The sequence below is a fragment of the Carassius auratus genome, chromosome 40 (assembly GCF_003368295.1).
Source record: "Carassius auratus strain Wakin chromosome 40, ASM336829v1, whole genome shotgun sequence".
In the NCBI taxonomy this organism is placed as follows: domain Eukaryota; kingdom Metazoa; phylum Chordata; class Actinopteri; order Cypriniformes; family Cyprinidae; genus Carassius; species Carassius auratus.
The window spans coordinates 11,773,766-11,796,759 of record NC_039282.1 but is presented as its reverse complement, the minus strand read 5'-3'; the positions used below and the strand labels follow the sequence as shown (position 1 = coordinate 11,796,759).

At 36.2% G+C, this 22,994-nt stretch overlaps 1 protein-coding gene across 1 annotated transcript in view; it reads right to left on the bottom strand.

Moving 5' to 3' along the window:
- The window catches only part of LOC113058575 (GRB2-associated-binding protein 2-like), a 69,567-nt gene that overhangs the window by 7,671 nt on the left and 38,902 nt on the right, over nucleotides 1-22,994 (bottom strand). Inside the window, exons 3-7 of the mRNA XM_026226599.1 lie at nucleotides 7,580-7,811; nucleotides 4,479-4,999; nucleotides 2,627-2,724; nucleotides 1,797-2,082; nucleotides 1,603-1,693 (exon numbers count right to left, since the gene is read on the bottom strand). Coding sequence (XP_026082384.1) covers nucleotides 1,603-1,693; nucleotides 1,797-2,082; nucleotides 2,627-2,724; nucleotides 4,479-4,999; nucleotides 7,580-7,811 — 1,228 coding nt within the window. The remainder of the gene's footprint in view (nucleotides 1-1,602; nucleotides 1,694-1,796; nucleotides 2,083-2,626; nucleotides 2,725-4,478; nucleotides 5,000-7,579; nucleotides 7,812-22,994) is intronic.

The following is a 22,994-nucleotide window of genomic DNA, read 5'->3' as shown; positions in this document are numbered from 1 at the left end:
GATCTTGGCATGACCCGAAGAATATAGGAATACCACTTTTATTTCAATAGCCCAAATTATTCAAATGTTATTAGCATTTTTGCAAATTTCTTTATAACTTCTTACCACAATGTGGCCCCCAAACTTTTTGAGTACCATCAGGGCATGGTGTCGAAGATGCATAGCGAATTTTATAACAATACGTCAATGCTTTTGTAAATTATAGCATTTTATTACAAAATTCAAAATGGCCAACGCCCAAAATGGCTGATATGGTTAAATTTGATATGGTTCGACTTGGCATGCTCTACCAAATCTAAGGAGACCAGATTAAGGAGAAAAAAAATAAAAATCTTTGTATCTTCTGAAACATTGCAGGTAGCCTCAGGTCATGCTTGTTATAGCACACACCAAGTTTGGTCTTAATTCGCCAAACCGTTTCGGAGACTGTAGCCTCACATCCATTTTCGGATGCTTTCTGTAGAACTCATTCATGTGTTATTAGAGAACGGTTGGACAAATCAACCTGAATTCCATAACATTTTGGCAGTATGGTCTGAAGATGATCTGAATTTTTTTGGTGAAAATCAGACAAACCTTCTAGTACGAGTTCAATAAAACTACGAACAATTGAAAATAGTGAAAACACCAAACCTTGTGATTTATTTTCATTTTGGAGTCCATTTAACTAGAATTTGTCTTCTGTGCCATACGGTTCAAAAGTTATTAGCATAAACACGAATGAAACTTTGGACAAGTGGTGGCACTAAAGCCTTATATCTCTGTGTCGGACCTACGCCATAGCCTTTATGCCATTGGCTGTGCATCAGTTTTAATTTATACTTCTGTGTCATTGTCCGCTTTGTCAGTGCTTGCAGTCTGCGTAGAATTGACGTGCTGTTAGATTTTTGGAGAGGTGTCTATAGCATAGGCTACAGTTTAGGATGTGCGTCTATGCATAAGCTACAGCGTAGGTTTGACGCAGAAGTATAAATCAGCTTTGAGAGAGTTTGAGTTAGGGACTCCAAACTTGCTATGCTTAATGTTGGGACTGTCCTCTATCAGTGTGCCAAATTTCACAACTTTCCTGCAAATGGTTCTATTGGCTGCCATAGACGCAATGACGGAAGAAATGGAAGAAGAAGAAGAATAACGCCAACGAATACAATAGGTTCATACGTACCTTCGGTGCTTGGGCCCTAATTACGCAATAATCGGCTGAACATCCCATCTGTTAATTTGATTTTCTATGAAAACATAGTTTTTCGATCTCCTCCTAGATCGTTTGTCCAATTTTCATCAAATTTGACTCACATCAACTTCCAGGCAAAAAGTTATGAATGTTGTGTCAATAGAGGAAATGGTTTTCATTTACAAAATCAACAAATTTGATGGCATGATGTCAAACTGCATCTGGGTGTATCTCTGCAAAGCTTTGACATACTGACACAAAACTTTATTTTTAATCACCTCACACTGGCCACACCACATTCATAATTGGTAAATCATACTACTAATGATTTAATTTTTTTTTTTGTAAAATCACCTGTAGTTTTACTTTCTCACTGTAATTGGGAATAATAGCACTGCAAGATTATGTTCTAAATTAGGAGACCCACTCACGTTGGTCTGATCCAAGACATGGTGATGGGGCTCTTGAAGGGAAGTTCATCAATAATTCCATTGTTCCTTAAATCAAGAGGTGTTGGTTTTGCTGCACACCAAGAAAAACAATTATCTTGCAGACATTTTTATAATTAATCAATCTGTTTCTCTAATCTTTATTGAATGTTCATATATCCAACAAAGACACTCACACGTCCGGTTAGGTTTAAGGTTGCGATTGATTGGTGGCGGCGTGACGTCACTGAGTCGGCCGGGCCGGAGACATAGTGATGCTGTACTGCCCTTCCTGGCCGGCAACGTTGCTGAAAATCCTGGGAAATCAAAATGGTGAGGACCTGGGCTCATGGGAATATAATTACTTTTAGGACTGTCAGCCAGGGCGGCACTGAGAGGGGAGGAGGATGAGCCGGGATTCATGGGTACGTAGTTATCCTCAGAGCCGGCACTATCGGAGCGGGTCAATGGGGCTTTAGTTCTCTGTAAAAGAAAAAAAAGAACAATCCAGTTTACACAGTTTCCAGATCAGTGGTGGAAACCACTGTGACACACACCCTTTGTTCTTGTGTAGTTTGAATAGACTTGTTGTCAGTTTGTGACTCTGACAGTTATGAGGTCATTGTCAGGAAATGGTGCCATTTGTGCCTTTATGACTTACTACGGATATAATTAACATGACACTGAACTTAATCACATTATTTGATAGATGTGACTAAAGTAATTTTAGAATACAATTTTTGTTGTATTCTAGTCATTGCAATTAAAGAGTAATGGTTACACAAATTATTTCAATACAAAATATATATTCAAATTATATTTAAATGTACTAGTTGGAACAAAGTGTTGTACTGTGTCCCCCAAAACATTTTAGATGTAATATAGTTCCCTGCATGGGTCTATGGTACTTATGGCCCTGGTACATTCAGATTAAGGTGGAAGTAATCTTTTCACCAATAAGGCACAAATGGTACCATTTTCTTGTGAATGGCCCTTGGGTGTAGATATGTAAAAGAAGCTGCTTTACCAGGTATGAGCTGAAGCCATCATTTACAGACTCCACTGACTGACCAGAATTGTTGAAATAGACTGGCCTTTGGTGACTGCTGGTCTCAAAAGATGATCCTAAAACACAGAAGATGGTATGAGCAAGTACAAAAAAATCCACGTAAAAACAAGTCCACCAAGCAAGGATTTCAGAGAAAATGTTGACCTTAAGCCTGGGTCACAATCAAAGGAAAAGTCACAAGACACATGAGCTATTCATTCTGTACAAACCAGACCAGATTTGTACGTGGTCCAGCATTCATTTCAACATTAATTCTATTACACTTCCACATTAAGGCATTGCTTACGTGGCCATTTTCTTCACATTCCACACTGCCTCCCAGTTTACCTCTCTGGAAACATGGCTACCAAGCACAAGTGTGGGAATCAGGTCAAAAGGTAATTTCCTGTTCGTGTAGACAAACTAGTCTGGCCTTGCTGAGCGCAAACCACTAGGAAATCACTGAATTGTGTCTGCTGTTTTTTTTTCTTCTTCACTGTTTATCAGGTCGGAACAAGCCATTCTGGACCTGCCTGCATGGCTTGAATTTCATTAGCCTCCTTACTGAGAAGAGTAAACCTTGACCAGATTGCCTCTTGGTTTCAAATCAAGAAACAGAAGGAAAGACAATAGAGAACTAAGAAAAAATAATATTAATTGAGCTGAAAGCTTATATTGGCCACCCAATATGCGTAAAGGGGTAAATCATTTGGTAATAACACTGATATAAAGCCTTTATGTAATGAGTTTATAAAGGTTAAGGAGCATCAGAGAAGAGGAAAGGTGAGAGAAAATACCAACGAGAAAAGAGAAACGACAATACAACATGGGAAAAGTAGGGGAAAATAGAATAAATTGAGAGGAAATAGGAGACAAGACTTTCAGATTGACAGAATGAGAAGAAATAAGAGTGAGACAAGACAAAAAGAAGACTAAAACAAACAGAGAGACAAGGAGAGGACTGGAAATAAGTCTCGTCTCATCTTGTTTTTTTCTTGTCTCATTCTTGACACATGAGAGGAGATACAAAACAAAATGAGAGGAAAAGGAGAAATAAGTGGAAAGAAGATGAGAGAGAAATAAAAAGAGAAATGGAGAGATGAGAGGGGACAATGAGACAAAACAATAATGAGACAAGACCAGAATTAAACAAACAGACAAAAATGAGAAGACAGGTGAGACGAAACGAGTGTTGAGACAACAGGAGTAAAGATATGAGACAAGAAGACAAGAAGAGACAAGATGTCAAAAGACGGAAAGACAAAAGATGAGAACAAACAAGAAGTGACAAGACTAAAATAAACAGACAAAATGAGAGGAGACGAGGAAAAAGAGAGGAGAAAAGAAGAGAAGAGACAGGACGAAAACAAAAGAATAGACTAAAGAAAATGTGACAAAAAGAGATTAGATTAAATAAAAACAAAGGAGAGGAGAGACAAATTGAGAGAAACAGGGTGAAAAGACAAGATGAGAAGAGATGAGACGAAAGAAGAACATGAGAGACAGAGACAATTTGAGACAAAAAAAACAGACATGATAGGAGGAGTGAAGAGACAAAACAACAGTAAAGGACAAGAGGAGAAATTACTAAATGAGAAGAGACGAGACAAAAAAGAAGAGATATGAGTTGAGACAAAATAAGACAAAAATTATATGCAGTAAGAGACTAGATTAAAATAAAGAGACAAAATGAGAGGAGAGACCAGAGGAGAAAAGAGACTGACAAAATGAGTAAATATGCTACACAAAATGAGGAAAGGAGAGATGAAAGAAGACGAGACTTTAAAATAAACAGATTTAAGAAAACCGTCCCAGATTATGAGTGTGTTACCTCTGTGAAGCTTGATGTTCTCCACCGCCGGCAGTGTGTTCCTCCTGGGGATGACGGACACCTCTCCATTTTGACTGGGTTTTGGAGGTCTGGGAGGAGGCGGATTGGTGGAGTCGGCACTGGATGGCATCAGGGCATTGTGGTTCTTATCAAACGTGCGGGGGATCTGGTAGACGGAGCCAGGGATGCTGGGTAAATCATAGTTATCAAGGGCCCGCTGCTCAATGGTTTGGGGTGCTGCTAGAGTGTTATTGGGGGTTTTAAAGGTGTAGACATCATCTGATTCAAGCTCTGACGCCTCTTCTGAGCTGTAACCTCTGGGCAGAACATAGCAAGCGTCACGCGAGTCAGTCCATGAAGGGGGCTGCTGATGCTTGCTGGGTTTGGGAAGGCTGTAGAAACCGTGAAGCTGGGCGCCCATGCCGTTCAGACAATGGGAGAAACCATGAGTGAGTCTCTGAACTGCTGAGTCACTGCCCACCAGAAGACTGCTGCGTGAGGCCTGTGAGAAACTGGCACTCCTTTGGGACCAAAATGATATTGGTTAGTGATTTATGATGAACATGTTTATTCAGTCAAACCTTAGTTTATGATCACTGATTTTCTCACACAGCCATTATTCAAAGAAATAAACAATCTAATCTAAAATAGCCAAACTATTATTAGCCTCTGCTATAAATAATGCTAATCAGTCATTCAAATGTTGACACGGCGAACTATTTTTATAACTGAACTAATTAAAGGTCAATTTTTTTTACTATCAAGCACAATATAGTATCTGTGTCAGAATCTCAGAAATTCTCATAAAATCTCATAAAAAAATATTTGAGGTTACATGACTTTATTATGTTTTTGGGTGGCATTCAGTTATCACCTTGGGGGGTATTTTTTTTTCCCACGTGGTCTTAAATTTACTTACAACTCATTAATCACACTAGAAATGGAAGGTGAAGTCAAATGCATCACATTTTGGGATACAGTATTGCATGCAGTGTGTTCTGTACAGTGCATATTTAGGCAAATCCAATGCAGCACATTTGCATACTGTGCACAGTATTCTTGCTCTGTAGTATTCTAGTATGCTAGCCAAGGGGGTCTTTAAAAAGGTATTTTCGTATAATTTATATATTATTATAATATTTATTAATATTTCAAAGTTAAGTAAAATTTTCAGTTTTGCATTGTATTGTTTTACTTTAATCAATTGACGTTTTAGCCTTTTTTCAGATTTATATTTAGACTATTGCAGTTTTAGTAAGTTTTCATTCAGTATTTGTATTTTATTTCAATTAACACACACACACACACACACACACACAAACACACACACACACACACACACACACACACACACACACACACACACACACCACACACACACACACACACAGTTTTAGTTAATGACAACACTGGATGTATGTGTATACTCAACAACAAAACAGTATTTGTGTAATTTTAAGATTCAACCACTGAAGGCAGTGTTTCTCTGTATCTCATTTAACAGATGCACTGTTTCTGGCTTACAGAGATACTTTTTTTTGTCTGCTGTATCAATTTATTGACTGTTGGAGCATGATGATGTATGATGAAGAGTGTTTATGACACTCTATATTGGGTAGTGATGATGAATATCATGGCCATTACCCCAATAAAACTGACAAGGCTGGTACAGACTGGATCAAATATAGTTTGTTTACTTTCTGCAGGTTTTGAGTCAAATGACTGTGTGAAGAGACTTAGTTTGGGGGATGAAATTAATAGTAAGCATAGTAAATCTTTGATGGGTCGATTATCCAGAATCATTATAACACAATTCTATTTCATTTGGCATTATTTCAGTAGGATTAGAATCAAAGGAAGTGAATCAGGGTGAAATGACTGATGAGCACATCCTGTAAGTGAATCCTTCTGCAAACACTACAATACGTCACCGCCTGCTCCAGAATTTGTATGAAGGTCTCATCGGTGTTTGTTTAAAGTTGAAAACATCTTCGCTTATGACCTAGTCACATTAATATCCTTGCAAAGATGATCTCATTTTCCAGTGACAGATGACAAGAATTAAAACCAGTATATATTTATACTGAGGGCCGTATTTCACCCCGAACCCGAATTTTTATTATTATTATTTATTTTTATTTTTTTAATAAAAATGCTTTGCTTTGCTACATTATTTTTATTACAGTTAAACATGTTATATATCATTTTCTTACTGAAATGTGGGAAATTACTATAATTCTGAAATTAAAAATCCCATTACTGTAATACAGCAATGAAAACAATCTTTTCTGCTAGGAAAGACAATACAACAATGTATACTTTACAATTTATTAAAATATATAATTCTTTATTTAAATAAACATAATATTAATAATAAGCATACAGCAGACTACTGACAGTTGAGGAATACAGAGGGGTGTTTAATTGTCATAAAAAAAAATATTTAGGATCAGTCATTTACTGTTTTTCTGATTTGTGTGCATTTAATAAACACTGTTTTCTGTTTTTTTATATGAACAACACCAACGCATTAGCTTCCGTCAGCAACTATTTTCTGTCATAATGGTTTATCAATATCCAGCATAATTTTCATTGCATGATTTTGATCTATGTGCAGTTCTCTACAGATCATACATCAGTATATGACAGAGGTTTCATCTCTGGATGCTGGTATCTTGAATAAAGAAGGCACTCTGTATGGATCCCTTGCACAAGTTTTATATATATATATATATATATATATATATATATATATATATATATATATATATATATATATATATATATATATATGTATATATATATTTACAAAATATCATTATATATTAACACATATGTAAGTATATTCTTTTGTTTTGGGGAATCAATCACATGACATTTTACAACCTGAACTACCCTTGCCTGCCCTAAAATGGTCAAATTATCTGGTATTTTAAGAGACTTATTGACTTTGATATGAAATCAGCTTTTTGTCTATATGTTGTACCACCTGAAATAAAGTACTGAAGCTTCCAGTACTGAAGACAATATATTGTTAGTTTTCTCAGTCCAAGCTATAAAGGGTGTAATATGAGCAGATCCCCAGAGATCCTGGCTCTTACCGTGCACTCTCACTCTTGCGGCTCATGCACTGATGGAGGAAGAGGTAGTCCTGAGGAGCACTATTAGACAGAGAACTATGGGAGTGACGTACAGGTATGTCGAATGTGAACAGCATTGGCTGGCTGGAGTGGGCAGGAACAGACATTTTACGTTCACCAATCAGCGGGGCCAGAGAGCCACCCAGATCATTAGCCAAGGATCGGGAAATGTGGGTGGTTGACGATCTGTCATCTATGAGAAGAAACAAGAAAAATAAACCTTTAGGAATTTGAGATACACAACCAGTTTTGCTTTCATTTTAGTACCTTGGGAGGTTCCTTATAAATCTTGGGCAAACACTCAACATAAGCAGCAGGACATTGATCTGAACGTGAGAAGTTCAGCATATTTGATTTACTGACCCTGAGCAACATGCTGCTTTTTCAGATCAATAAAGTTCAATTACATAAGCCACGTTTTGACCATTATCCCGCAGTGATCAATGACGTCAAGAAAAAAAGCCAATTGAGGGTTTTTGGCAGTAATATCCATGTATGCATTCCTAAATTCAGCCAATATAGACACCACATCTATTCTTGGGAAACATGGTATTTTCATTCACAGAAAACGGCAAGAATTGCTCTTCTAATGCTGCAAGTCAAGTCACTTGATTGGTATCTGTTTTTCTATGTCACCACAGCACTATGTGAATATCATGGCCTTTGCTTTGGGCTTTTTCTCTGTGACACTCTTGATTTGTACTGTATGGGTTCGCCGAAGAAAAATCTCAGGCCTATGAACTTAAAATAGACCAGGCGGTGATCCAAAACCAGGAAGTGCATGTGACCCTCCTCCTACAACCACTCTAATCTGCCCCTGAGAAGGGCAGAGAGTAAGAGGGGAAAGAGAAAGACGCACAGACAAAGAAAGAAAGAAAGATTGAGGAGGTAGAGTGGGCGGGAAGCAGGCCTACTGCACTTGCACTGTAGTACAGCATACTTGCAGCAATGAGAAGCAAAGCTTCTATCCACACATCCTGGGAATTGTTAGGCACATTACACACTGGACTTTAACTATTATGCTCTGTTCTAAACTAAGCTTGTTGCTTACTGCTCACAAAGACAGCATTCTAACCATTTAGGCTGCAACTCGGCTAGCATGCATCATACAAATCTCCCTCGTTGAAGTTAACACACTCAACTAACACATGGTTAATTTTTTTATATAAACTGAAATTATCATGCCGCTAAGCTAATTATTAAGCACAACAATACATAGCACACACAAATATTGAAATCCAAAAGTTGCTGCTTACCATGTTTCTAAGGTAACAGTCTTATAGGCTGAAAAATACTGTACATACCACAGTCAAGTCACCATTAATTCTATAGAACTTTATACATACAGAGTGAGTCAAACCAGATTTACAGTGATAAACATGAACATAACAGAATCAAATTTGGAAACTCAACTATGAAGACAGATTCAGATTATGAATGCAATAGAGTTATTATTTAGCTAAAGTTGGTTCAAATCAGATCTATACCAAGGTGAAATTCATCAATTCTGAAACAGGTTCAATTCAACTACTGTATTTACCATTAATATATCAATTAATTACCGTATTATAATGTATGGCACCTATAGTTGACCTAGCGTGATGCAAGGTTAACGTGATATTCTAAAAGTCCAAAATACATAGACAATATTGAGTTGCAAGACTTTGATGTTAGTATGTTGCTAAGTTAACAAAATACTCTTAAGCACAAAAATAAACAGCACATGCCAATACTGAAATCCAACTGTTTGCCATTAGCATGTTGCTAAGCTAACATGATACTAATCTCAAATAATACATAGCACACACAAAACATGTTAACATTAAACTTCGGAACTCAATATTTGTGTATTCTATGTAGTTTTTGTGGTTAGATTATTTATAGTAAATGTGATTCTCTAATAAGCAAAACACTTTTTTGTTCATGTTTCATATTTTCACTTCAGGTCTATCTAGTGATGTCTTTTATGTCATCACTGTTTCATATCATAAGACCTTCTGTTCCCGTTTGTTTCTCATGTCATGTTTTCACTGGTTCATTGTCTTATTTCTTTATTAATTCGCTTCTCTCATTGGTTTATGTTCATTTGTCTTGTAATCTTGTTCAGCAGTTAGGTTTTTTCATTGGTTGTTTATTACATGCGATTAACCCATAGTCTTGTACTTAAGCTCTTACTGTGGCTTTCAGCATGCATTCAGCTTGAGACTCAGACAACTTCCACTGTTCTCATGATCTTACATAACCATTTTCTTACATGACAAAACACCCTCAAACAAAAGCAAGATCTAGAAGATTTTGTAAATGCACCAGTATGTATTTGTGTTAGCGCTATGTGTGCATAGTCTTGGGCAAAATAACCAATCACATATTTACCTGTTAATTTCTTGAACACATCTGTTTGGCCATCATGTTCAAGTTTACATTTATGCATTTAGCAGACAGTTTTATCCAAAGCAACTCACAGTGCATGCAGGCTATATATATATATATATATATATATATATATATATATATATATATATATATATATATATATATATATATATTTTTTTTTTTTTTTTTTACCAGCATGTGTGTTCCCTGGGAATTGAACCCACAACCTTTTGCACTGCTAACACAATGTTCTCCTACTGAGCCACATAGAAATGTAGACAATATGTTCATTGTGCAGTGTCTAGAGCTTAATTGAACTTTGTGAGCTTGAGACGTTTTTAGTGATTAGAAATGGAGCACTCTTTGCGTATTTTGTAGGCTATATAATCCATTTAGACTTTTTTTGTTGAGGTGCTAAGAGGATGACCGAATTATGCATTTTGCAATATAAATGCAGAATAATAGATCAATAGAAAAATATTCAGATTTTTGTATCAAAATATTGCGAAATGCAGTTGCAATTATTTGTAAAAGTAACGACTTGTAAATATTTTAGTTCTCACTGTATATACATTTTTTTTTGCTGTGGTGATAAGTTATTTTTCAGCACTGCAATATTCATTTTACATAATCTTATGATAAAAACACAGTACCAGCCATTGTGACATTGACTAACCAATACATTTCCTACCGTTTTTCTAACTAACCCCCCCCCCCCCCCCCAACCCCCCATGGACTCTAACTTGAACTCAAAAGTTAATCTACTTAGTTGTGTATTGAAGTACGTTATACTTTTCTATGTTTTAGGTGCCAGGTCATTGTTTTATGTCTAATCAAGCTCATAATTCATGTTGATCTTTTGTTTGACATCTAGGATTAAGTTCATGGTTTGTTTAGGCTTTTGGGTCATTACCTTTGGAAATAAAACTGCACTCGGGTTCGCTAATTCATCGTCCATGTCTGCTTCATGCAAGCGACAGTATAGTTATTGTCTTTATATCAACCAAAGTTTTTTGTATTGATATTTTGTGAGACTGAATAGAATATGATTGTTGTCCACTGTGCTTGTTGCAGTGCATTCTGGGATAATCTGTAATGCTTTCAGTCTAGTCAGAATAAGGTCTTAGAAAACATAATTTAGCTATGGTTTGAGACAGATTTAGAGTCTGTGATGCCTTAAAAATAGTGTATGTAGAATAAAATTGAGTTTACTGGGTTTCAAAGTTTAGTAAACAGACTAAGTGGAGATACAAGTCTTCACAGTTCTGAAAGATAATTGGGATCTGATTGACTACTAGGCTCGTGCATGTATCTAATAACAGTTCAGTACGGAGGATGGGACTGATTTGTGTCATAAATAAGGCCACATTACTGCCTGGGGCACAGGGAGCGATGTACAGAGAGAAGATAGAAGATAGCCCTTCTTTATTTCCTGTCTTCTGAACAACAGAACACAACCAGGCCAGGCTACAGTGTCAGGGGTCTGCTGTAGGTCTTCAATTAGTCCATTGTTTCTCAGGAGCCCAAAGTTCCCAAGGCTAAATGGAGCAACAGAGCTCTGTATATGCGCTCAACCATGACAGAGAGCTCAGAGTCCACTAACCACCATTTCTGTATTGATTTGGTCAAGGAGAGCACTCGGTGACCCTTCTCTAAGATAGGGAACAAGGTGCTCAGATCGAGATCGTTTGCATCTGTCATGTAATATGGACAAATGCAATGAGGTAAAGGCATTTTAGTGCAGGGAATGGCACACGGTTGTGTGACTAAGATGGAAGCAACTTGTATTTGAATGTAAAAAATGGTTTAATCAGAATAAATGATTGGAGAAGTTTGTACTTTCGGCCTGGTCTCATTGTTTATAAGTAGGTATTAGTACGTAATGTTTACTAGCACAATACGTGTAAGTTTGGTTGTTTCTTTTTGAAATTACGTTGCGTTTTTTGCTGTATTTTGTGGTCCTGTTGTCAGTAAAAGCATGTCTGAGAAAATGGCTTTTGTGTCCCACTGCAAAGTAAATATTATGAAATAAGTAATGGTTAAACGATTGCAGAAATGTTATTCATTTTAAGGTTTATAAACTGTAGTCTTGTTTAACATTAAGTATTCTTCAAAATGTATTGGCAGCAGAAATCACAGAATAGAACAAAACATTATTTCATAATAAGTAAATTCAATTGAAAACATAATGCCATCAATATGAAAACTGAATACAAAATAATAAAATGTTGTTGACGCAATTTCAATATTCATAAGGATTCAATTTTAAGTCTGTTAAGTTATTCATATGTAAACGATTTACATTTTAGGTGTCGTCAAAATAAACTCCATCCACTTGTCCCTTAATGCTGTTTTTTTTTTTTTTTTGGTAATCTGTGCAGGGTTGTCTTGCCCTGGCAACGAAAAACACGCTTCTTTTGTGACTTTTCGCGACGCTCTCGCTCTGATCAGTGAATCGCTCTGATCAGTGAATGTCTGTGCTCTCAGTGCTCTGCTCTACGGGAGCGCGCTCTTCCGGCAGACGTGTACTTAGCACCCATATAAGGAAATTCCGCTCCATCTAACGTCACACACAGCCATACTAGAAAAAAACTTTCCGAAACTTGTGACAAACCGGAAGGAGTATTTTTGTAACAGAAATACTCCTTCAAACGTACAACTTAATTTTTGAAACTTTGTCCATGTTTAGAATGGGAATCCAACTCTTTAACAGTGTAAAAAACTCAGTATGCATGAAATAGCATTTCACCCCCCCTTTAAAAAAAATACATCAATAAAAATAAAAACATTATCGTAAGACTAAAAGTCAACAAAATACAACTTAAAAAATCTTAATTTGTAAACAAAAATGTAACATTTATCAATGTATCAATATATATATATATATAAAAAAAAAATATATATATATATATATATATATATATATATATATATATATATATATATATATATTTGATACGTTTTTATTAATATGTTTATTTTAATTTATACTTTAATTTAAGATTTGTTAAAAAAAATGCACGAGCATGTTCATTAGTGATCTCTCCATCTGAACCCCTCTGTAGCCTAAACATCACATTTTGTCTCATTGGGCAATCACAATCTAATTCAGTTAGTTTGCTGGCTCTCAGGAGTCCAAAATTAGCAGCCCTTATCTTGATCTTATTTCTGGTCCATATTGCCTCACTACAAAAGTCATCCAAGGACAAAGGATAATGTGATATACATTGCATACAAAATTAGGTATGACCCAGTGATACATTTTATCTGTTAGGGAGATCAGGAAAACACACACAGCACAGAGAGCAGAGAGGTTAAAAATTGAATATTTTTGTATATCGGAATGATTTCTGTGCTCCTTCAACCACTGACATTAGTACCATAAAAAAAAAAAAAAACTTATCTTTCCAGGATTGATATTAATAAAAAGGTCTTTTGGAAGGAGTGACCGGGCTCACTTTCCTTGCAGAGTGGGTATTTATGCCTGGCTGGTTAAAAGTGAAAAGCAATTTCAGTGAGAGACAGTACTTAAGTAAAAGTGCCTTCAGGGGTCGAGGGCAGAGTCCAGAAAATTGACTTCAGTTATGCCTTCTCCACCACAACCTATGGCCAGACAAGACAGGCTACTATTGTCTCCCGGGTCCCATGAACACTCAGACAACAATAAGTCAAATCCCAATTGGCATGCCAGGAACCATTTGCATTCCTTAAATTGGGAGAATCCATTTTCCTTAATGAGATTGACGTCAGCCCTTAATAGCATCTCTGGTCATTTTGGGGTTACTCTTCAGCATAATGGAATGGCTTATCAGGGAACAACAATACTGGTGGTGTTACGGCCCATATGTGATAATCTATTCTGTTAGTGCCCATCATAGTAATCTCACTTACTTTATGAAGCTGCCTTCATGCCCCGTCGAAACTAATGTAGGCTCAAGATGACAACACGTGACTTTCTACTTGAAGATGCTCACGTCCTCGGACTTGGAATTATGCATTTCTATGACAGCACTATCAACTCCTAAACATACAGGTAGCACTTAAATGAATCTGCTGTGGTCAGGTGGTACAAGTCGTAGCTCTCAGAAAACTCCCAGCATACAAGCTGTAATTATGAGGTATGCGGGAACGTGAATGCTTTTTGCAAGTTGAAATATTTTACTTGTAGTAATTCCAAGATGGCATGAATTCAGCATAAGTCAATCCATTTAATGAGGAACAGGAGAATCTATACTGCAGCATTTTATTTTTTTATGCATTTCATCGGCATTGCTGTTGTTCAATGTTTTTTTTTTTTTTTAAACTCAAAAGCTTTTGCGCAATGTTTATGGTATGGACATTTAGAAAAGGTACACTATTTTATTAGCCGATTTATAATTTTTGCCTGGTTGACAATAAAAAAAGCAAAACAAATAAAAAAATACAACAGAAATATTAAGTACAAGTCAAACACAACTGACAGTATTTTTGTTCATTACTACAAAATGTTTTCCTCTTGTTCCTTATTTAATTTAATTTAATTTTGTTTTGAAAAAATGTCGGTTACGGTGAGGCATTACAATGGAAGTGAATGGGGCCAGTTAAAAAACAACAACAATAACAACAACAAAAAACATTAAAATACTCAATATTCAAAAGTATAGCCACAAGCATTTGTTATTGTAAGTAAAAATATAAAAATAATTTTCTGTAATTTAAACAAAAACTCAATAAAATAAAATAGAAATATTAGACTAGAAATATTAAACACACCTGCTAAGTCAAAACGTAAAAACAAAAAAAGAATAATAAAAATAAATAAAATCTATATAGAAACATAAGACTAATAGAAAATATAAAACTGAAGTTAAACTGAAAATATAAAAAAAATATATTTATTAACTCTTTTCATTTTTGCAGAAAGTTGCCTGCCACCGCCAGTGATTTTGATTATTTTCACTAAAATTTTATGACCTACAGAATATTTTGCTTAATGAATATCTGAATATGTAATATTCATATGAAAAAAGGATGTAAAGTAGCCTATTACTTCTAAATTATGATGTATTTTGATGTATAGTGGACCTGAGTGAATTTAAAATAAATCACCTAATTACACATATGCCCTCATTTCCAAATAAAAACCATCTTCTGCTAATTTAATTTGTAACATTTATGGTCATAAACTGGTCCAACTTGGTCCAGATGGTGGAACAGCAGGACTAACATATGGTGAGGCTGGGGTCGAGCTGGTTGACCATCTTGGTCAAGCTGAGTAGGACTGGTAAACCACTATAGACAAAACATAGACACACAACAATCAGCTACTAGGGCTGTCACTTTTAGTTCGAAAATCGATTGCAAAATTGATCGGACCAACCAAAAAAAGTTTTGAAAATGAAAATAGGGAATCGATTTTAACCAAATATGTACACTATTAATTTTAAAATAATGAAACAATTAAAAAATATAGATGTAACAATACTCGCATACAAGCAGAAAAAGACAATAAAGAATTTCGAAAGTGCAGTATGCCTTGCGAAAGCTAGACAGAAAATGGCAGCAATTTTTACGCGCCTATAAGACCCAGTGACGTCGAAAGCGACCTCTTATGATGCGTACACACCAAATGTGAATAGAGCGTCTGGCGCGAATGATTTCAATGTTATGTCAATGTAAAGATGGAGGTCTGGAGGTCTCGCGTCGTGGTAGATGCGAATTCGCCTCATTCGCGCATCTAGCTACAGAGGATTCTGAGTTATGAAAAGGACCATTGCAAGCTGACAGCTATGAGCTTTTGTGATGGAAAATTGGCAGTAATACCCCCACCTTGCGCAGCTGTACCTGAGTGTCCCTGGGACATAAGTGCGGTCAGAGTGCGTCTTCTCAACAGCTGGACATATAGTGAATAAAAAACGCTCTGCTCTGGACCCCGAAAATGTTGATCGACTTGTTTTCCTGTCCAATAAATTTGTAATGGCCCTAGCCTTTTTGCTCATTTCATTATGCCGCCTAGAGCCGCCTAGACTAAGTGTCAGTTACGTTCAATAGAAAACACACATGGCCTGTTCTCAAGTCCATTTAAAGTTTCATTTTCTTTTTACAGTTGTTTGAAATGGATTGAATCATTATTTAAAATAATATTGGAGATTGTTGAATTGCCTAAATCATAAATGCAGCCGGGTTGAAGCCTGCAGTGATGTTTTTCTTTTGCTATGGCAGCCGTCCCCTCTGCATATATATTTTTTTCACGAATGTTGCACTCCTGTTGCTGTTTGTTATTCTGCAAGAAACTTCATGCCAATAAATAAGAAATATTGCTGACTTGTGCGTTTCCAGCACTCTCTTTACGTTCGTCCGTTATTTGACGTTGAAAAAGAAAACGTCTTTTTTTTTAGACATGGAAAATTGATTTTACAATCGATTCAATTAACACTTAAGTCTTAAAAATCGAAAAGTCACAAAAGTGACAGCCCTATCAGCTACCGTTTAAGAAAAATAAACACACCTTTTGTTTTCCATCAGGATTTCGCTAATTTCTTCATGGGGCACATAGAGAAGCTATAACAAAAATATTCACAATTTCAAACATATACTGCAACAGTAATCTACAGAAAGAGGAAAAACTAGGTAGACAAACTGAGAGAGATGTCGATGTGAGCATCATGTTCCAGTATTTGCCCCTTGATCACATTGCCCCCAACCCCCTCTCATGTAGTCCCTGCGTCATGTGAGCGCAGTCTCTGACCACACAGCAACATCAATTAGACTCAGTAGCTTTGAGTGATCAATTTGCGGGACAGCCATGCTTTGTCAGGCCCCATAAATCATCTGGTATGAGGTGATTTCATTCCTACACGAGCTGCATCCTCCAGATTGTGTTGCATTTCCTGCAGATGTTTCTACAGCATATGCTAAAGCTAAGAGATAAACAGAGGTCAGGAGAGAGGCAAAGTCAAGTTCACTGCAGACAGACAGTGTTTCATACAGTGCACAAGTGTGCCGGTTTTACGTACAGAAGCTTGCCTTTTATTCACATAATGCTTGTATGGCAGTGTCCTATTTATAAATGAACACAATTCATAATCTATCCTATATTTTTATATAATTTAATTCATAAATGTAATAATGCCCTCTACATGCAATACATATAATTTATCATATCAAATCATAATATAATAATACTACTACTAATAATAATAATTATTATTATTATTAACCCTCCGGAGTCGATTAACACGTATACACGTTATGAGTCAGTTTCTCCTGATAACCCCGAAAATAACTTAAATTACACTTTCAGTTTTGACCGTACAGATAAGAGCAATACATCAATCAAATCTGTAAAGGGTCTACTTTTTTTGTATACAGACATAAAAAAAAAACAGAACTTTGTGCACTTATAAAATAAAGATAACAAACTAGGTGTGATGTCTGCAGCCTTTGTCTGCGCTGATCTTCATTTACAAACACGTCATTAAAATGAACTGTAACTCAGTTCGAAGAGACATGAGAGAGATATCTATAGAAAGCCTGACTACTTTTAAACTAAACAAGTGCTGCCGAAAATAGATATTCTGTGATAAAGTAAGCCATATGAAAACAACGCAATCTCCGTTTTTCACGTCTCCCTTCATTATATCTAATGAGACCACGTCCCCGCGCTGAACGCTCTATTCAGATTCTAATGTTTTACTGAAGCGCTACTTGAATACGCCCACACAACAGAACACAACGTAGCGAGACTGTTCTTCAAGTCTTTTATTTTACTCTTTGCTTCACGATGAGAGGAATAAGACATAATTCACCCCAAAAAGATGTGACGTTGTTGAGGAGTTGAGATTTGGATTTCCTCAGAAAAAAAGGATGAAGTGCTTTATTCAGCAGAGATCATAAACATGAGTAAGTCTCTTTTTATTTATTTATATACTTGTAATAGTTTTCACATAACGTGCAAACATTTTACTAGTTAGACTTTTTCCAAACTATAATTCCTGACTAAATGTATAATCAAGTGAAATATTATGAAGTTTCAATAACAATCTTCAATACTATACAATTCAAAAGCTTGATTTAAATAATATAAATGTAACAAATAAATGTAACTGTAACAAATGTAACAAACAATGCTGTTCTTTCAATTTATCCCCCCTAAAAACAGGAAAAATATTCTAAGCTCTTTTCAAAATTAATAATAATACTAATAATTATACTACTACTACTACTACTACTACTAATAATAATAATTCCAATAAATGTTTTTTTTTGTAGAAAATACGATTGTTAAAATGATTTCAGAAGGATTGTGTGACTGGAGTAATGATGCTAAAAATTCAGTTTGAAAGTCAGCTTTGATTGTTCTTAATAAACTGTTTAACTGCACTCGCAAGTGGATATTAAATTATGTTGTGGGATAATTAAATATATTCTAAATAAACTACAAACATAAAATGATATACATTTATTTTGTTCACACATTCTTTCTTGTAACTCCTCCCTCTCAGTGACACAGCTGACTGAAAGGCTGATTATGCAGCTCATTATGCAGGTCTTTGTCTTCTCAGGTGTAAATCACAATGATATTCATGATAGTTGATGCCTACTCGCATATGACTTTTACCAACAAAAAGTGTCTTGGAAAATGTAAATCAATATATTGTTTTCTGTAAGTAAGTAAACAAGATGATTTTCACATAATGTAGAAAGAAAAATTCTAGGCCACAAGCTCCAGTTCTCAAAAATCCCGGGAGCCAATGTTCTGTATGTGTTTTATTGCCTTATTCAAGTGTTTTAACATTTTTAGTTTTTCACTAACCATGCATAACATTTTTTTCCCCTCAAAAACACAATCATGTACATACATGCATTTCACACATTATTATAGCCCAGTTTGTGCTGATTACAGTGAGATTCGATTTTACCCATTTAGAATATTTATAAGAAACTGAAAAAAACACAAATGTCAGGGCATGACAAAACATCTCCAGGCCCAAGAAATACCCTTATACTCCAGAGGGTTAAGTATTGATGATCTCATTGTGTTTTCAGCACTATGCAATACATCCTAGCAACGCTACACAGACAACATGAGCTACAGTACATCGTTGAAGCTGGGAACTGGAAATTGGAAGCAATTGTGTCAAGGGAACAGTAACAGGAACTTCAGTCTACAATGTACTCTATCATCCCTAAATCTTTTGCCTATTTTGCCATCTTCAGACCTATCACAGCATCTTCAAAAATGTTTTTATTTTTATTGTAATATATGAGTTCTACAATAAAATGCCCACAATGTTTTCTGAATACTGCAAGTAAGCTTTCGAGCAGATGTTACAGCCTTATGGGTCCAGCATCATCAGAAGAGATGTATTTGTTTTCTAAGTTCTCTTTCATTTAATTTTGTCTCGTCAGGAAAGCAATAAAGGCTTTGTGCTGAGGTGGCAACCTTGGACATATTTAATTTGAGTTCTCTTTGACGTTTTGGTTCACCTGCAATACGGCCGAGGGGTAATTAATCAACATGAACAAAATAAAGGAATTGAAGACAAAAAAGAGCCAAACATTAGGAAATGAATCCAATGCAAGGCAAGACACGACTACTGAGACACTTGGCAGCTAAAAAAGGCAACTGTTTATGCAAGATTATCAACACAGAGAGAAGTCCTATGCCACACACAGTGTGTTTTGACTGAACATAAGCTCATGAATGAAAAGGTAAACAGTGTAAAACGTGAGAGCTGATTCTGAAATGAAGTGCCTTTAGAGGAAAAAGCATATAGTATCGAGAAAGAACTTTGTCAGTGTTTACATGATCACTGTGGGTAACATTACCCTCAGCTAGATAACTGTGGTTTAGAAAATGGAAATTTTCAGCTAGGCCACTACCCTTAACTTATATGCATAGAAGTTATATCTAGTCACATTTAAGCAGTCACCTCTTAATGAACACTGGTATGTCTCATTCACAGGGAAGGGAATAGCTGGAATTTTGTGCTATTTTTTTTTTTTAATTTTTACTCACTTTTCATCCACTCCTGGTAGCCAAGACAGATTAACATAAAGATCTACGAGCACACCAAGCACAGAGCAAAATTACATCCATCTTTTCATTCGTCAGTGACATAAGCGCAATAACTGTGCTATTTCTGAATGGATGATCTCATTGGGCATTAACGGCCAAAGGTAAGAATGTGGACTCTACTCAAGTCTCTACAAAGACTCTACGACTTTACAAAGTTCAGTGAAGTAAACACATTCTAAAAATGTCACAATGGCTGCGTCTGAAATTGCATATCCTCAGAGTAGGTGTTTATTTTGAATAAGTAAATAATTGGTATCCATTAACAAAATACATTTTATATAGTACGAATCTGGAAGTACTACATTCGTCATGTTGTCATTGTCATGTGACCTACCCTAATCAATTGTGCCACTTCACAACTCCTCTTCTGTGGCCTCATGGGATAGTAAAGTGTCCATTAGATGCGCACTTCAGAATATCAACAGTTGTAGTAGGTCCAGGTACTTTTTTTTTTTAATGTTTTATGAATACTCTGAATTTGGGTATACAGCTCATTTTATTTTAAATCCTGTTTATCGCCTATACTACACGAGTGTGGGACGTGACATTTCAGACGCAAAATTTACGGAAGTAGAGTATAAAAATGAATTGCATGACACAATTTACTAACGTTTATTGGTGCCATTATTTAACGCTCCAAAAAAAGTCTTAAAGCAGACACTACTTTGCGTTGCTCTTGGTAGATTGTGTTGGTCACTATGAAAATGATCTGGCTGCTTCTGTGTTCTTTTATTTGTGCTCTAATTCACCGTTTAATAAATCTGGCCCATTATGTACAGACTCGATTACAAAAAAGTTGGGACACTGTACAAATTGTGAATAAAAACAGAATGCAGTGATGTGGAAGATTCAAATTTCAATATTTTTTTCAGAATACAACATAAAAACAGATTTAAAAAACCGATAAACAGATTTTCATTAAACAGAAAATTTATCATTTCAAGGGAAAAATAAGTTGACTTTTAAATTTCATGGCTTTAACACATCTCAACAAAGTTTGGACAAGGCCATGTTTACCACTGTGTGGCATCCCCTCTTTTTTTTATAACAGTCTGCAAACGTCTGGGGACTGAGGAGACAAGTTGCTCAAGTTTAGGAATAGGAATGTTGACCCATTCTTGTCTAATACAGACTTCTAGTTGCTCAACTGTCTTAGGTCTTCTTTGTCGCATCTTCCTCTTTATGATGCACCAATTGTTTTCTATGGGTGAAAGATCTGGACTGCAGGCTGGCCATTTCAGTACCCGGATACTTCTTCTACGCAGCCATGATGTTGTAATTGATGCAGTATGTGGTCTGGCATTGTCATGTTGGAAAATGCAAGGTCTTCACTGAAAGAGATGACGTCTGGATGGGAGCAATGTTGTTCTAGAACTTGAATATACCTTTTAGCATTGACGGTGCCTTTCCAGATGTGTAAGCTGCTCATGCCACACACACTCATGCATCCCCATACCATCAGAGATGCAGGCTTCTGAACTGAGCGCTGATAACAACTTGGGTTGTCCTCATCCTCTTCAGTCCGGATGACATGGTGTCCCAGTTTTCCAAAAAGAACTTCAAATTTTGATTCGTCTGACCACAGAACAGATTTCCACTTTGCCACAGTCCATTTTAAATGAGCCTTGGCCCAGAGAAAACACCTGCGCTTCTGGATCATGTTTAGATATGGACTCTTTTTTGACCTATAGAGTTTTAGCCGAAAACAGCGAATGGCATGGTGTATTGTGTTCACCGACAATGTTTTCTGGAAGTATTCCTGAGCCCATGTTGTGATTTCCATTACTGTAGCATTCCTGCATGTGATGCAGTGCTGTCTAAAAACCATCCAGTATGGTTTTCCAGCCTTGACCCTTACACACAGAGATTGTTCCAGATTCTCTGAATCTTTGGATGATATTATGCACTGTAGATGATCATAACTTCAAACTCTTTGCTATTTTTCTCTGAGAAACTCCTTTTTGATATTGCTCCACTATTTTTCGCTGCAGCATTGGGGGAATTGGTGATCCTCTGCCCTTGTTGACTTCTGAGAAACTGCCACTCTGAGATGCTCTTTTTATACCCAATCATGTTGCCAGTTGACCTAATAAGTTGGTCCTCCAGCTGTTCTTTATACTGAATTTCCTGCCTCTTATTGCTACCTGTCCCAACTTTTCTGGAATGTGTAGCTCTCATGAAATCCAAAATGAGCCAATATTTGGCATGACATTTCAAAAAGTCTCATTTTCAACATCTGATATGTTATCTACATTCTATTGTGAATAAAATAAAATAAAAATTATGATTTGTAAATTATTCCATTCCTTTTTTACTCACAATTTGTACAGTGTCCCAACTTTTTTGGAATTGGGTTTGTATTATAACATGGCCAAGATTTATATGCTGTCTGTAAGCATAAAAATAAAAAGTGAAGAGTGTTTCCGGTCTTATTACTTTTTCCTATCCTGTCTTAATATGCAGAACAAGCTGTAAGTAGACTGATTTATGAATCAAGCTCATCTAGGTGTCATGATTCTGCCCTCGTGTCCTTGATTTTTCCTAGTCTTGAGGCAGGATCATGACAGACCCGTGTTTGTGTTGTCTCGTTCCCTTGCCCCGCCCCCCTTGTTAACCTAGTCGTGTCTTGATTGTCCCATCTGTGACACCTGTCGTGTCTTGATTGTTCCCCCTATTTAGATCTCCTAGTGTGCTCTGTCTTGCGTCGGTTCATTGTGTTCATCATTCGTGATTGTACCTCGTCTGAGATTATTCCTCTAAGAAGTCTTTTGTCTTGCAGTGAGTGTTTGTTAGTAGTTGGTGTTCAGAGTCTTTGTTTGCCTTGTTTATTGAGTTTTGTAGAATTATTTAGTGTCTTCCCTAGCCCTTGTTTTCCCCCTCGTGGGTTTTTGTTTTCCCTTTTTGTATAATAAATCCTGTGTTGAGTTACTTCCTGTCTGCACC